We start from the raw sequence: 15,366 nt of genomic DNA, 5'->3' as shown, positions 1-15,366 counted from the left end.
TACTAGATCCTGTTTCAGCCTGAGAGAAAGTGATGATGATTTTCCTTCATTTGTTGTTACAAACACATGTAATACACACTTGGATTCAAAGGTCACAGTTCTCTGATACATTTTTGATTAGTCACCATTTCCCAAATAAACAGTACTGAATGGACCTAGCTTTTCTCAGCAACATTTAGGCCCTGGCATATAATCTCAGATATGAACTTGACTTCACCTACCTTCTCTCAGGACTGACTTCACTGTGATTCTAGTGTCTTGCCTGCTAGCAGAGCTATGCACAAGAAGGAAAGTGGTGCCTTTTGCTCAGTAACACAAATTGGTACAATTAAGAGAAACCATTGAAAAATCTCTTCACAGAACAGCACTGCTCAAATTGACTTTCTGTCTTGCCTATATTGAGAAGCAGCTGGCAGCTCCCCAAAATCAATTTGCCTCCCTCTCTCTCTCATAGACAAACACACACATATGCACACACATACACACACAGATACATACAAATTATATAAGTAAAATATATTATCTATTAGTTTCTACTTGATATGTTCCCTATTAATTGATAACATTATAATGTTCTGCAGTTATTGTTACCACCCATGCTTTATCTTTTCTAAATTATATAGAAATAATTTGATCTTTGCAGTGACTATTTCTTGCGTGATCCCAGAGCATTGTAACATTCTTAATCCTTTGTGATTCTCTGTGATCTAATCCCAAGTTTGAAAATACAATAAGAATGATACCTTTAGAATATAGATGTGATAATGTCCATCCTCTATTTGAAACCTTTCCCCAGCTTTCCACTGCTCTTAAGTGAAAGCCTCAACTCTTCACCATGTCCTACATAGAAGAACAAGGCTGCTTCTGCTCTGGCCTTATCAATTCCCTGCTCTCCCCTCACCCACAGTATTTCCTCTACTCCTACCTCCCATGTATACTTAAGCTTCAACCACTCTGAAGTCACTTTATTTCCCCTATATTTCCTTGAGTTATTCTCACCAATGCTCTTTTTTTTTTTTCTGGGTACAGTGGTTCTCTGTTTTTCCTTCCATCCTCTTCAATTCTTTCCATGAACTGTACTCTCTGACTCACAAGAAACCCAACCCAAGTCTGAATGGAGTTCTTTTAGGTGCTCTTATGAAGCTACAGATAAAGTGGGTATTCAAAGACCACATGATCCACCATGACTAAGAAAGGAAAACACTATTCTCATGAGTACAGGAACCATTTCCTAGGTATAAAAAATAAGGCCTGCAGTGGAGAGAAATGGAAAGTCAGTTTAACTGAAAAAGAAGGGTAATGGCAGAGAATAATTCAGGTCCCAATGAGTGATTCAATTGGCCTCTCTGCTCAGGAATGTCAGACTGAATCGCTAATGTTGTGATCAATATTTATAAGTCCCCATATTTAGCAAAATTGTATTGTTAAATTAGGCAATCTCTGGAGATTTCTATTTATGAGTTCTAAGAATTAAGTCCTGCCTCAATACTAAAACTTGATCTCTTAAATAACAGATATGTAAATCATAGATGTATACCTTTTTAAAACCCTGCAATATATCTTGATTCCGATTTGAAACTTGCAGTTGAATTAATGGCTACCTTGACACTCTAACAGGTAGTTCAGTTACATAAAAATTAGTGTCCTCATGAAAACATAAAATATTTGATTTAAGAGTATTTTATAATTTTGGTCGACACTTTCCATAGAAATTTGTAGCTGACTTCCAGTTGATAAGATTGATATTCATCCATTTTGTTATGTAAATATTCTCCAAAAGAGAGGGGAAATCCATAATAAAATATTTCAAGACTCTTTATGCACAAAATCTAATAATGACGAAAACTTCTAGAAGCTCCATTTTACCTATTAAATGCTGCTAGATAATTTCTGGACTTGCCTTATGTGATCATCAGTGGTAACTATTATATATAGAATTAAAGTCTGTGAGGAAACTCTTAGAGAACATGTGGAAATGAAGAAAGATAAAAACAGATGGATTTTAGTATGCCATCTTAAAGTATTGGAAAAGCAAGTTTTTTTTTTAATGAACATGTCTTATACAACAACTATAATTAAGAGAATAAAACCAGTTTTATCCAATAAAAAGGTTTTTTTTTTTTGTTTTTGCTTTAGAAGTGAGTTACAAAATACCCATGTCTGCTTTCTAAGCAAGTATCTCAGTGAATTCTGCTTTTCTCAGTGTTCATATTGTAGAAGTGGTCATAATCACAATTTTGGAAGATGTACACTAATAACTCAGAGCATAATTCTGAGACTGTCAATACTGAGGAATTCCCTTCTTTACACTTTAAAGTCATAGAGTTATCTATCAAGACCCTCTAGTAATATTCTCATAATGTATGGCTACAGCTAATTGAAAAAGTTTTCCTGAGAATTCCATTTTCCTGAGAATTACCTTTCCCAATTACAACTGGAGTAGACTCCTACTTCACCCCATCTCACCTCACAATTTCTGACTCCATTTAAAGATCACAAGGTCATAAAACTAGTGTGTGCTGGAATATTTTAGTTTTGTAATGCTGGCTAAGGTTTGTGTAAACCAGGTGTTTATAAAATGGCACAAACCATCCTGAAATAAATCTTACAATCTGTAGGCATTAAATTCACTTCCATCTTTTAGTGTGGGACTTCTACTTACCTTATAATGTAGTCAACTAATATGTGTTCACCATTATAATTGTCCCTGCTGAGCAGCATAGTGAAATCCACACTGATATTGTTGGTTTTAACTCTGATGAAAATCCCAAACATTTGCTAACATTAATTGTTTTTTAAACATGTTTTTTTCTATCTAGATATGTATTAAAATGTTATTCCTTACAAAGAAAAAAATTCTTAACAGCATTTTTTTTGTTCCTCAGCTTTATAGTCGAATTTCTTTTCCAACCTAAGAGTATTCTCCCTCTCTATTTCCCACATTCAAGACTGAGAAACATTTCTTACCTGCCTCATAGAATCTTGTAATTTCCAGTGTTATATACTTTCTGATATCATGCCTTGAGAAAGACATATTATCTCTGTGGTGTCCTTCCCAATAATTCATAACCTGAATCTAATCATGAGAAAACATCAGGCAAACCTAATTGGAAGAACATTCCATAGAATAACTGATTAATCTTTTAAAGCTTATAAGTAACTCTCATTCCATTAAAGAAGTCATACAGTAAAAAGCACACATTCTGTAAATTTGACAAAGATCAGAAAATATCTGAAAAATTATTCTTTTAGAACAATGTTTCATTAAATCAACAAAAGGATCAAAACGTTACCTTCTGATTTGCCTAAAATAAGTGTGTACAAATAGTTTTATAACACATTTCCATCACTTTTCTCCACAGGTGACTCGGCTAATCTAACATGCAGAGCTTTCTTTGGGTACAGTGGAGATGTCAGTCCTTTAATTTACTGGATGAAAGGAGAGAAGTTTATTGAAGATCTGGATGAAAATCGAGTTTGGGAAAGTGACATTAGGTAAAATAATTTTTTTCTTTTAACTCGTACATTCAAGTTATAATTTGCTCTGTGAGTGAATAAAATGTGAACTACTGCCCCCCAAAAAAGTTTTTTTTTTGCTTTTTCTATTACATAATTAAAATACTATAATATTTAAGACCAAAGAAGTAACATTCCATCAAGAGACTGACTATGGGATTGTAAAATATGAATTCCATTTTCAAAGAATTTAAAACAAATTTAAAAAGATATGCTTCACTAAAGAATATACTTAATATGAGACTAAAATACCATTAAATATAGAAAATATAGAAGTCCATTCTATCTTTGGAAAAATCAGTGTGCCTTTTGTTTTGTAAAAGCTTTTTTTAAAAAAATTATTGAGAGGAAATATGAACAAGATACTACAAGGACTCAAACAGAATCTATAATTTCCTTTTATGTTTTTTCATATTTAAAATATGAAGTAGAATATAAAGCACTTGATGGAGTGATGAAGGATTTACAAAACATTTTAATCATCTTTCTTAGTCTGACTTTAAGGTCTAAATATTTACATAATAGAAATGATATGAAGAGCTGACATTAAAAATACCATGTATTTTGAAGGCATAATGCTTTAGCCTCTTTTGTTTCAATGTACCTAGGTATTTATTCACTTACTTTTAAGTATCAAGGTATTCAGTGTTGACTGAAATTTTGTTAAGGCATAAACTCTTATTTTTAATCATGACATAAGTAAGAGGATGTTCATAATCATAACTAAATCATAACCAAGCCAAAATGATGATGATCCTTTCTAAGCCTTCTCCCATCTAAAGGTTGCATCCTCTAGTATATATATGTATTTAAACCATGGTTCCCTTTTTAAATGTTCAGATTTTTAAAACCTTATCAAAGGTAGAAGAAAAAATTTTTTTCAAGAAAAAATAAAAATGTACAAGCTGTCATGTAAGATTACTTCTATTGGAATCTTATTTTCGCAGCAGTTACACAAGAATATCTCTTTCTGGAATGCTCTAAGTGGCTTCTGGAAACCCTGGATGGGCAATTCTCCAATATGTACTAAAAATGTTCCTCTGCCATTTTTCATATGTAAAACTACTCTCTTATCTCTGACCCACACTCTTTGAAATGCTACAATTAAAGAGGGATCATAATCCTCCTAGTTTTTACCCTCTTTGGTTTTGTATGTGTCTGGGGAAAGTTCTAGAAAGGTATTTTCTTTACTTCTGCATGAGGAAGTGCTATACAGAGAAGAGTTATCAAACAGGCGGGAGGGTGTAGGGGAAACATTGAGAGCAGGCAAATGGAGCTCTAGTTTGAAGTTTTCCATTTACTCTGAGAGAATGCTAAAATCTGACAGTGAGGTTAGTGAGCATTTATCATTCATTTGAAATGTCAGCATTAAATACGTATCAGAACTTTTAGTCTACAGGTTTGTAATTTCATATTTTTTAAAAATAGGCAATTGGTTTGTATCATTAGTGAAAGTCAGGCTGAAGGTGTCAAATGAAATGTCAAAATAGCTTAGAAATTTTCTTTTCTTTCTTTCTTTCTTTTTAAAAATTAGCCTGATATGAAATTAGGGCTCCAACCTAAGACCTTGAAACTTCTTATCTCCCTTCACATCATATTTCTTCTTAAAGGAAAAGCAATTTGTAAACTTTTCTTCAAGGTCTCTTTCACCTATTTATTATGCAGTATGATTGTCCTGCTAAGAGAGATAATTAACTGCAACTTCATTAGCATCTACAAAGACAAGCTTCCTCATTAGAAGCAAAGAAAAAAAGGGCGTGATATAATTTAATTAACCTAGCATCAATCCATAGCCAAATTTGAAACACAGATCCTGTAGGTAATTTCATGTCAGATTCAGATTCAGCTACCTTTCTTTCTTTTTGTGTATGTGTATGTTTGTGTGGAATTTTTTTGTTTTGTTTTGCTTTATGTTTCAGAATTCTTAAGGAGCATCTTGGGGAACAAGAAGTTTCTATCTCATTAATTGTGGATTCTGTGGAAGAGGGTGACTTGGGGAATTACTCCTGTTATGTTGAAAATGGAAATGGGCGTCGCCATGCCAGCGTTCTCCTTCATAAACGGGGTGAGTGCAACTTTCCACCCTTGAGTGATAAACCAAGCATACAGTAAAGGTAAATCATTGGGGACCACAAAACAAATTAAATTTTCTTTTTCTACAGAAACTTATCCCAAATAAAAACAATTACATTAGTGTTAGGGTCATCAAGGAAGACAGTACCATGGATGGGTGAGTTAGCTCAGGTGCTAGAGTCAAATTTGGAGTCCTTGCTCTGATTTAATACTAACTGTATAATATTGAGCAAGATATTTAACTTCCCTTGGCATCGTTTTCTTGATTTATAAAATGAGAAGATAAAAGTGGACAATCAATTTGAAGGGCTTAACATAGCTCCTGTATGCAGAAAATATTTAGTTATGCTACTTATTATTATCAAAAATAGGCATTAGGTTATTAAAAAATAAACTAAACTAAATGTTTTTAAATCAAAGATTGTGTTCATTAATGGAAGGTTATTCCTTTAGTGAAAGAACCATGCATGATTAATTTCTCAGTGCAGTTCTTCTTGATATTTTTCTACTCTGTATAGCTTTTATATATGTAATGTCCTCCCATAATTAACAATAAATTATTATAAGTAATATAGGTCATGGTTGAGTGCATTATGTCTGGCATAGTAACTCTGACTCCACAGCAGCCCCCTCACCTTATATACAGGGTTAAATACATATATAAATGTACATTGAATTGCTTTAAATTAGAGATGATTTTAAAATGTGAGGCATGCCTTGAGTCAGTAACATTTTGCATGCACATTACATGAGAAAAATATATTTTTCCACATTATGCTAAGTAAAACTTTCTAGTCTTTGGGATAAGTACACTTACTTGATGTTCTCTTACTCAGCAAATTTACAATGATTTTAATTTCAAAGCACACGTTTAATCCTAGATTCTTTGAGCTTCGAAAATAAAGAGAACATTGAAGACTTTCCCATACTTTATTGGGTGATAGATTCCCTTTGAATAATATTACTGAAAACTATTCAAATAGACACCTCTATTGTCAAGGTGACTATAATATTAAAATAGTCTATTCTTTGGGGATGTGAGTCAAGGGGAAATGTAAGTAGCACCTAGCAATATGATTCTTTCTGTAGCTTAATATGCAGCTAATCAATGAGGGAATCTGAGTGGAAATATCATAGATATACAAGGACAGAAATAGTTTCTCAAGGTTGGAAGCAACTTAAATGTCATGGAACTTACCTACTCATCCTTCCATAACATCTTCCCAAGTGGCCCATCAGCTTATATTGGATCACATTCCCATGCAAGGAAACCCATTTTATCATTGTGTGTAGAGGAGGTGCTGTTTGAAAGCATCCCTTCTTCGCCATCTATCCAGTGCCTCTAGTTCTATGCTTTTAAACATTCTTTCCCAAGATAACCCTTCAAATGTTCGATGACAGTCACCAAAAACCTGCTGGACCTTCATTTCTTAATTTGCATGGATGAAACCCTTCCAGCATTTTTTTTTTTTTTTTGCGGGGGGGTGGGCAGGGAGTACCAGGGATTGAACTCAGGGGCACTCAGCCACTGAGCCACATCCCCAGCCTTATTTTGTATTTTATTTAGAGACAGGGTCTCACTGAGTTGCTTAGCACCTCTCTTTTGCTGAGGCTGGCTTTGAACTCTCCATCCTCCTGTCTCAGCCTCTGAGCTGTTGGGATTACAGTCACGTGCTATGCGCCTGCCTCCAGCATCCTTATAACTCTCTTAAATGCATTCTAATTAAAGAATTTGAATTATTCCTTATGAACAAAAGTAGTGGAGAGATGTTATACTGCACATGTAAAAATCTGCTTATTTGGACAACATGTATTGCTCTGGAGGGCAAGATAGGGGTGACAGTTAAATAGCAATGACAAGGAGAAAGGAATAAAAATAAAGCTCTGTTTTTGCAGATAGGCACATAGCCAGGAAGGGTCAAAACTCCCCAGGCTATTTTTACCATGTTTAGCCTGGGGTTAAGTTCCCCAAAGCTACAAAAGCTTCTAGTTATAGAAGAACAAATGATTGAAGAATCAAGGAACTTGTTTGAAAAAACTTTCCAGTAAAGTTTGATTCCTTAAACAAGGCAAAGAAAAGTGTGGTCAATTTTTCAGTTGTTTAATACTTAAGTCTTCCACGTTTTTTAAATTTGTAGTTTTTTAAAACATTTGTTTTTATCTCAACAGTATTTTGTTCTGATTAAAATAAATACAGTAAGCCAAGTGTGGTGGTGCACACCTGTAATCCCAGCAATTTGGAAGCCTGAGGGAGGAGGATCCAAAGTTCAAAGTCAGCCTTAGCAACGTAGTGAAACCCCGTCTCAAAATAAAAAATAAAAAGGGCTGGGGATGTGGCTCTGTGGTAAAGCAGCCCTGGGTTCAATCCCCAGTACCATTTTTTTAAAAAAAAAAGCCAAAAAGAGTACTTGAACATTATATACTCTGAAAGTTCTTAAAGTCGGTGGGTGCCTACCTTTTAAGGGAGCTGGAGTGAAAGACTCATTAATTTGCATAGGCAGTAATAAATGCGATCTCAGGCTCTAGAAGGGCTCAATATCATGTAGAATGATTGCGCCCATCATGCAGAAAAAGGAAAGTCTGGTCAACACATGACATCATTGCAACTTTGCCACCCCTACCAGGTTCAGAAGGGCCAGACACAGCATATGTGAGCCCATAGGTCTGGATCTTTGATCAGAGGGTCCCTAAGTAAGTAAAATTTCTTCATGCTAGCAATCAAGTAATTATCAAATGAGTTACAATATAACTCAGAGAATGAATAGTTACAGGAACAACTGCAAGCTATTACTATTAATCCTATGTTTTTGTCATTGATTCACAAATTCCTTAACAAATAGTCTTCCTTTTTAAAACCTCCCTGAAAAGATGTATTACAACATTTGTTTGACACAGATTTACACAATAAACTGTCATTTGTTATAGCAGGTGAACTTTAGCAGGACATACCTTTGCTGAAGTTACATAAGTATTTTTTTTCCTACTGTTACCTTTCATTCAGTATTATTGATATAAAAATATAATTTCAGAGCCCTCTACTGGGTGGCATAGATTCTTTGAAACACTGCTTCCATCTATCAAATAAGCCTCCAGCTAGGCTGGATTCTGCACTTGCCTTATCTTTATAAAACAATCTTAATTTTATAATAAACCAGCTGAAAATCCATCAAGAAATTTGACCAGAAAAAAATCTTGCTTAAGAGTATTGAAAATTGTCAATTACTTTTTTTTAGTCAAAAAGGATATTTGGACACTTAGACTCATGTCAGATGTACAATATAGATATATTTTACTTACTATACAGAGCACTAAAACATTCAATGAAAGAGAGTTGAAGAATGAAGGCATGAGGTCCATGGGGACCTTTTGGTCTATGACTGCCCTACCTCTTACTCCTTTCTCTAGCCTGGAGATTCTATTCAGTTCTTTTTGACAGTCCCCAGTCTAGCAAGTTTGGGAGTTAGATCCTGGATTCAGAAAGAATCAAAGTAAAGGGTTGACTCATTAGTTATCAGGTTACTTCTTTTGCTTGCCATTGCTTATACTTGATCAAATTTGGTGTTTTGAGTCTCTTACTCTTTTACCCAGATGACTTTGCATGGGTTTCTAATTGCTACTACATGTCTTGACACTGACTTCAGTTTCTTCCCAGCTCTGACCTTTCCTATTACCTCCATTTTGTATGTTTTCCATTTCCCTGATTCAAGTAATAATTCAGATGGCCATCCAGCAGCACTGTGCTCTGGTCTCAGGCATACCTGATCCTGCATTCATCAGTACTGAATTTCTTTATTCTCCTTATCTTTCATCTGTACTCTCACTCTGCATGACCTCACAGTGTGGACATGTTTACTATCTGCAGCCAAATACTATAGAGATGAAAGACATGTACCCAGTATTACTGGGCCCAGGTCTGACTTCTCACCACTTGAAAGCCAATACTCAAGAGATGAGAGTCAGAGGAAGGAAGTCAATTTTATTTAAGGGCCAGGACCCTGGAAGATGAAGGGGGCTATCATCCTCAAAGCTCCATTTAGGGAACTCAAAGGTACAAAGGACCTTTACAGGGAGAGAAAGGAGGATTAGGGTGGCAATGGGCAGGAAGTTTAGGTGCTGAGCAAGGTCTTTGTCTTCCAGGTAGTGTATTTCTTTAATTCTTTCCTCTGGTCAGAACATCTCAATCCACCTTGACCTCCTGAGGCTAGTTCATGTAGTTGCTCTGACAGACATATTACTTCTCTATAAGTGAAACCTCAAAGCAATTTATATGCTTTGTGTTTTTATACACAGAATTAAAGAATAAGGCTTGACATTACATAGTCTGATATTATCTGAAGGTCACCAGATGTTCTGGTTTCTGTAAATGGAAAGAAAGATTATTTGGAAGTTAATATCTTAATATCTTAAGAGATGTAGCCTCTCTTTAGAATTTGGAACGCCAGGCAAAGGGATGGGACGTTAACTTGAAAAGGAAAAAGGGAGGGGGAAGTAACCTGGCAAAAGACAACTTGCAAAGGAGCAGCCACTGTTACATTGGGAGCAAGGCTGACTGTGCTTAAGACCAAACTCTTCTTACTAGTTGTGCTATCTTAGGCAAACCACTCCATCTGTGAGAGCCTCAAAATTCTATTCTATAAAATGGGAGTAATAAGAAGTCCTATCACAGAGAACAGCTGTGAGATTTAACTGAACTCATATATGTCAATACTTATCACAGTGGCTAACATACTTAACATCCAATAAATGCTAACAAGCTATTACAAGATTTCTCTGCTCCAACTATGTGATATTCTGGGTAATGAAGGAGGCATCAATTGTGTTTTCCATTAAAAATTCCCTGAATTCTAATTTATCTTTGATTAAAATGATCAGTTTTAACTTTAACAATTTTGTTTCATCAATTCTAAATTTGAACTTATCATAGATTTCAGTTTGAATGTGCTATTATATAGGAAAGCTTCATTTATTTATATATGCATTTAATGATCATTAAGAACATACTATGTGCCTGGCATGGTGCTGACCATTCATAAAATTAAATGATGGAAAATAAGGAACAATATCATTTGGAATGCCATCATCTGCATTTTAAATTACACTGATTTCAAGCATTTTTAATACAGAATTGTGCATCCCAGTGAATGTTTGACTTTGAAATTATCACATTAAGGACTTCATTAACAATTCTGCTATGAATGGTTAATGTTATTCTTATTGATTACAATAATATGGCAATTCATTCATCACAAAGTGGTTTAGGAAATGGCAATGTAACTATCTGAGAGATTTAGCACTAGTTAACAATGATAAACATCTAGATTTTCTCTATTCCCCCTCAAACCCATTTTACTTATTGTGTGCACTCTTTTTCTCTACAAAGAATGCAATCGATAGGAATTAGACTTGCTCAATAAACTCCCTAGTCCTCAAAATATCTTTGGTAATATAATTAAAGTACACACCACTTAAGATGCATTGTTTTAAAGGTGGATGAGTTTAAACCCCGTGGACTCCTTTTCCTTTCTTGTAATGAATCATCTTTGTTTCATGTGCCTCATTCTTGTTTTTAATTTGCCTAGTACATTTATTTAATGAGAGATTCAATGAAATCATAAAATTTTATAAAGCTCTCTTTGATGCTGGCCATTTGACATCTTTCACCACTGATTTCAGAATATTTGAAAACCAAACCCTGCTCAGATATCAAAATAACCTACCTTCTATATGGGAAAATCTCTGTAAAAAGACAATGATTCATTAGGAGCCAAATTGGTGTCCTTGAAAGAGTCACTTGTAATGAATATTAGCTTATGCAATGTCAAAATGTCATGGAACTTTAGTTATGTTGCTTCAGCACCTCCAAATCAGAACTTTGACAATTTGCAGTCAAAATTTTTCTTCCATCCTATAACATTTTTCTTGATTCTCTGCCCCTCAGTTATGTGAAACAACTAAATGACAAGCATCAACTTCATATTTTTTTCTTGGTAACGAATGCTGAAACAAATAAGCAAACACACACATAGAGGCTATGATAAATGTCAGTTGCACAAATTGTATACATTGTCTAATAAAAAGTATTCTACTTTTGAGCTTCTTGATAAGGGACATTCCAATGAAGCTATTTGGTTATCACCAAACTTATAATTTCGCCTTTTAGTCAATTTGGTCACTCAGTTTTCTTCCCCATGAACAACTTCCAAGAGGCATATTTGTTAGGATAGAAAAGGGCTACTGTTTGTGATAATTAGCTTATTTCTCAGTTGATAAAAATAACAATGGAATGATTCTGGAGAAAACCAATATCAGGCCACAAGAATTAATAAACTCAAAGTTTTTATCATTCCTGTTGATCATTCATGTGGACCAAAGTCCTTAAGTATTTAATTATACATACTCATAGTCACTGTAAGTCCCTCATTTGCTTTATTGTTTCACATTTGTTTTTCTGACTAAATGTTAAATTATTAATAAAGATCTTTTACTTCTCTGTTATATTTTTAGTGTACCTAACCTACTTATTAAATATGATGAATGAATTCGTTAAATACATTCTGAGTAATCTACTCTTTGTCTACAGCAGGTTTTCTCAATTTTGTCTCTTGTCATTTTGGGCTTTTGATTGGTGCTCTCCTATACATTGCACATTGTTTAGTAGCATTCCTGGTCCCTACCCTTCAGGTGTCCATAGTACCTTCCTAGTGATGACAACCAAAATTATCTCTAGACATTGTCAAATGGCCAGAGATGGGGCAATACAATTGCTCCCAGTTGGGAACTATTGCTATAAAGTATGGATATCAGAAACTCCGTCCCTTCCTTGACATGTTCTCAGCACCTAAGCTTATCAAATCAGGGAAATTCAAATTAGATTCACCTTGAAAACTCTCCAAAATCATATCAAATTTGATTGAAAGTTTAACATAACAAGAGCTTATACTATAGGAATGGACAAGTTAGAGTCTTCAGGTTTCCACTCTTGGAGAGTCAGCTAGAAATTCCTGTACTAGTGTTTTGCAAACTTTGTAGTACACCCAGATCACCTAGGAAGCTTGTTAAAAAGCAATTCATGTTCATTACTCTGGGGTGGAACTCAAGAGTTGAATTTCAATAAAGTTCCTTATTGATGCTTCTTCTATAGGTCTGTGGACCACCATTGTCATACCAAGGCCCTTGCCTAGACAACAGATTCTTCTAATAAACCTGGTAGTATCTAATAAGTAAAGAGAAACTAACTCTCTTAAGTTCACTGTTTCCATGAGAAAGGAATGAATACAAGTATGGTCAGTGGGACTATTTCCAACTAATTGCCTTATTCTTTTTACATGGTCAACACCTTCGAACCTATTTAAACATTGGTATATTGCTCTCACTCTCTGCTCTTAATAAGGTTACTTACCTCACATAGTCAATGAAATTGTGCCTTATAGAATGCATTCACTACTTGGAGAGATGTCTGAGAGGCCTCTCTCTTCAAGTATTAAAATAATTAACCTCTTAAATGAAGAGGGCCCTTATTGTTGGACAAAATTCCTACATACCCCATTAAAAATATACTTAGGAATTTGGCAACATACATATGGATGTATACATGTATTTCAGCCTATGCTAATAGGTTGTATATTGTGCTCAGCCTATACAAACAGGAACTAACAAGGAGCAACAAGATATATGGTAATACTTATAATACTTACTAATTTCCTATTTCGAATTCTGCTAATTTTCAATTGCATTTAATGAGAAAGGATAGTCATAGTATGGGAACTGAATGATCACATATTATTGTTCATCAATATAGCTAAAAACAAGGCAAAAAAAGATTACACTCCATTTATGTACCATCTATCAAAATGTATAAATGCATTGTACTGTCATATACAACTTAAAACAAAATAATTTTTAAAAAGAAATAAAAAAAATTAGCACAAACAGGATAAACTCAACTCTGCCAACATGTTCTAAGGTTTAATTCATTTTAACAGGTGTCTGTCTAGCATCTAATGAAGACTATAAAACAAAAATAAACCTGAAGTGAGGGCCAAGGGAATCCATTGGAACTTAGATCCTTGTATCAGAAAATGACAAACAGGTTATTTAGAAAAAAAAAAAAAACTCAGTTTAAAACATTTGCAGGAAGCCCACCAAAATCACTGAGTGCATACATAGCAAAATTTGACATGAGATCAGGAGCATAAGCAAGAATAGTATATTTTGGGCTGCCACCTGTCAATAATCTCTCATTCTTCCTTCTCAGAACCACCTTCATATTCTCATTATTTCTAGGTCAAATATATTGTTTACTGATGATACATCATATCTCACTTGAAATCTCACTTCACTGCAGGCTAGTCAAAGGAGATAGTTCATAAAATGCTGCTTCATGGAAAGCGACAAGTTGTTGCCATTCAACAAATATGCACTGAGTGCTAGCTATGAGTGCAGCACCCAGTTAAGTATCCTTTGGGGTTAAGTCACTACTTCCTGAGGGATATATCTCACCATCCTGGGGCTTTAAAGCAACATTGCTGGGGAAAAGGAGATGGTTATGAATTTATAGACTATGAATTGAGCATTTGGTTGAGAAGTGGCACAACTGGGTCATAAAATGCAAGATATAACTTTTTAATAAGCAGTTCCTGTATGTCAAACTTTGACAACTAGGTCAGTAAAGTGAGAAATTAGACATGACACATAAAAAATGCTAACGACTTTCTCAGGTCATATAGCAGAAAATAAATGTGTTGATTTTCAATAGATTACCATGGTAACTTGTATTAGATTTCAGTGTTGAGAATTACATTTGCCATCTATAAAAATATGTTAGTTATTTGTCTCTAGTTTTAGGGCACATGTTCTAATTTTAGCACATGCTTTATGATGAGTAATTTTTCTAGAGGTGGAGTTCTCAAAATTACCAGTGGACATTTAAAAGATATTGAAGTGGTTTTATTTTTAATTCAAAAAGAAAATCCATTGGTACATTTAGGAATGCATAGGAAGGTCATTTTATAAACCATTAATTTAACTGTGATATGAATGAAGATTGAATAGAAGAGGAATTATGAACTGTGATGAAAAAAATGGACAGTTTCTTGAGAATGTTTTGTTTTTGACTATTCAGTTGTGTGTGACCTAAAGCAAGTCTTTTTGCTTCATTGTTCTTTTATTTTATCATTTTTAAACTAATCGCTTCTAATCCCCAGTGTAGGAATCTTGAAAGAACTTATTAAACACTGAGTGACTAATCATATATATTAGGCCATTTGTCAGATTTTACAGATTCTTGGAGCTTTGAGACATTGTGCCCCATGTTGCCAATTCTGAAAGTAAATGAAAGTGGCTGCTCTTCTCAGAGATTTCTTATGTTTAAAGTGTTTTTAAAGTTGCATCAGATCTTTAGTTCCTATAACTGCAAAATAGAAATTACAATTCCTTATGATATGTGACTGCAGTTCAAAGTACTGACTTGTAATGGTTTCCAAATTCATGCAACTAAAATGGAAGAGGTCATTATTAAAGCCTGAAAGAATAAAACATAAATTGCCTGCTTAAATCAGTTTGAAATTCTAATTCTAGTATGTAATATAAAATGAGTACAACTTGAAAATTCATTTATACTATCCCACAGATCAAGGTAATGACTCACAACTCCTTGAATGCATTTCTGATTCTCCCCAAATGAACAAACCTGTCTATATTACTTAAATACCTGAGCATTAAAAGTAACTTAAAGGAATACATTAAAGATATCACAATAAAATTCTATTTGATTGTCTT

The 15,366-nt window shown here is 34.3% G+C and overlaps 1 protein-coding gene across 2 annotated transcripts in view; it reads left to right on the top strand.

Annotated features, from left to right (window-relative positions):
- IL1RAPL1 (interleukin 1 receptor accessory protein like 1) overlaps positions 1–15,366 on the top strand; it is a 1,318,779-nt gene that overhangs the window by 1,274,344 nt on the left and 29,069 nt on the right. For both annotated transcript variants that reach the window (XM_079122889.1, XM_079122888.1), the window contains exons 7-8: positions 3,363–3,495; positions 5,436–5,581. In XM_079122889.1, coding sequence (XP_078979015.1) covers positions 3,363–3,495; positions 5,436–5,581 — 279 coding nt within the window. The remainder of the gene's footprint in view (positions 1–3,362; positions 3,496–5,435; positions 5,582–15,366) is intronic.

The sequence above is a fragment of the Sciurus vulgaris genome, assembly GCF_902686455.1.
Source record: "Sciurus vulgaris genome assembly, chromosome: X".
Classification (NCBI taxonomy): domain Eukaryota; kingdom Metazoa; phylum Chordata; class Mammalia; order Rodentia; family Sciuridae; genus Sciurus; species Sciurus vulgaris.
This window is presented reverse-complemented; position numbering and strand designations above follow the sequence as displayed.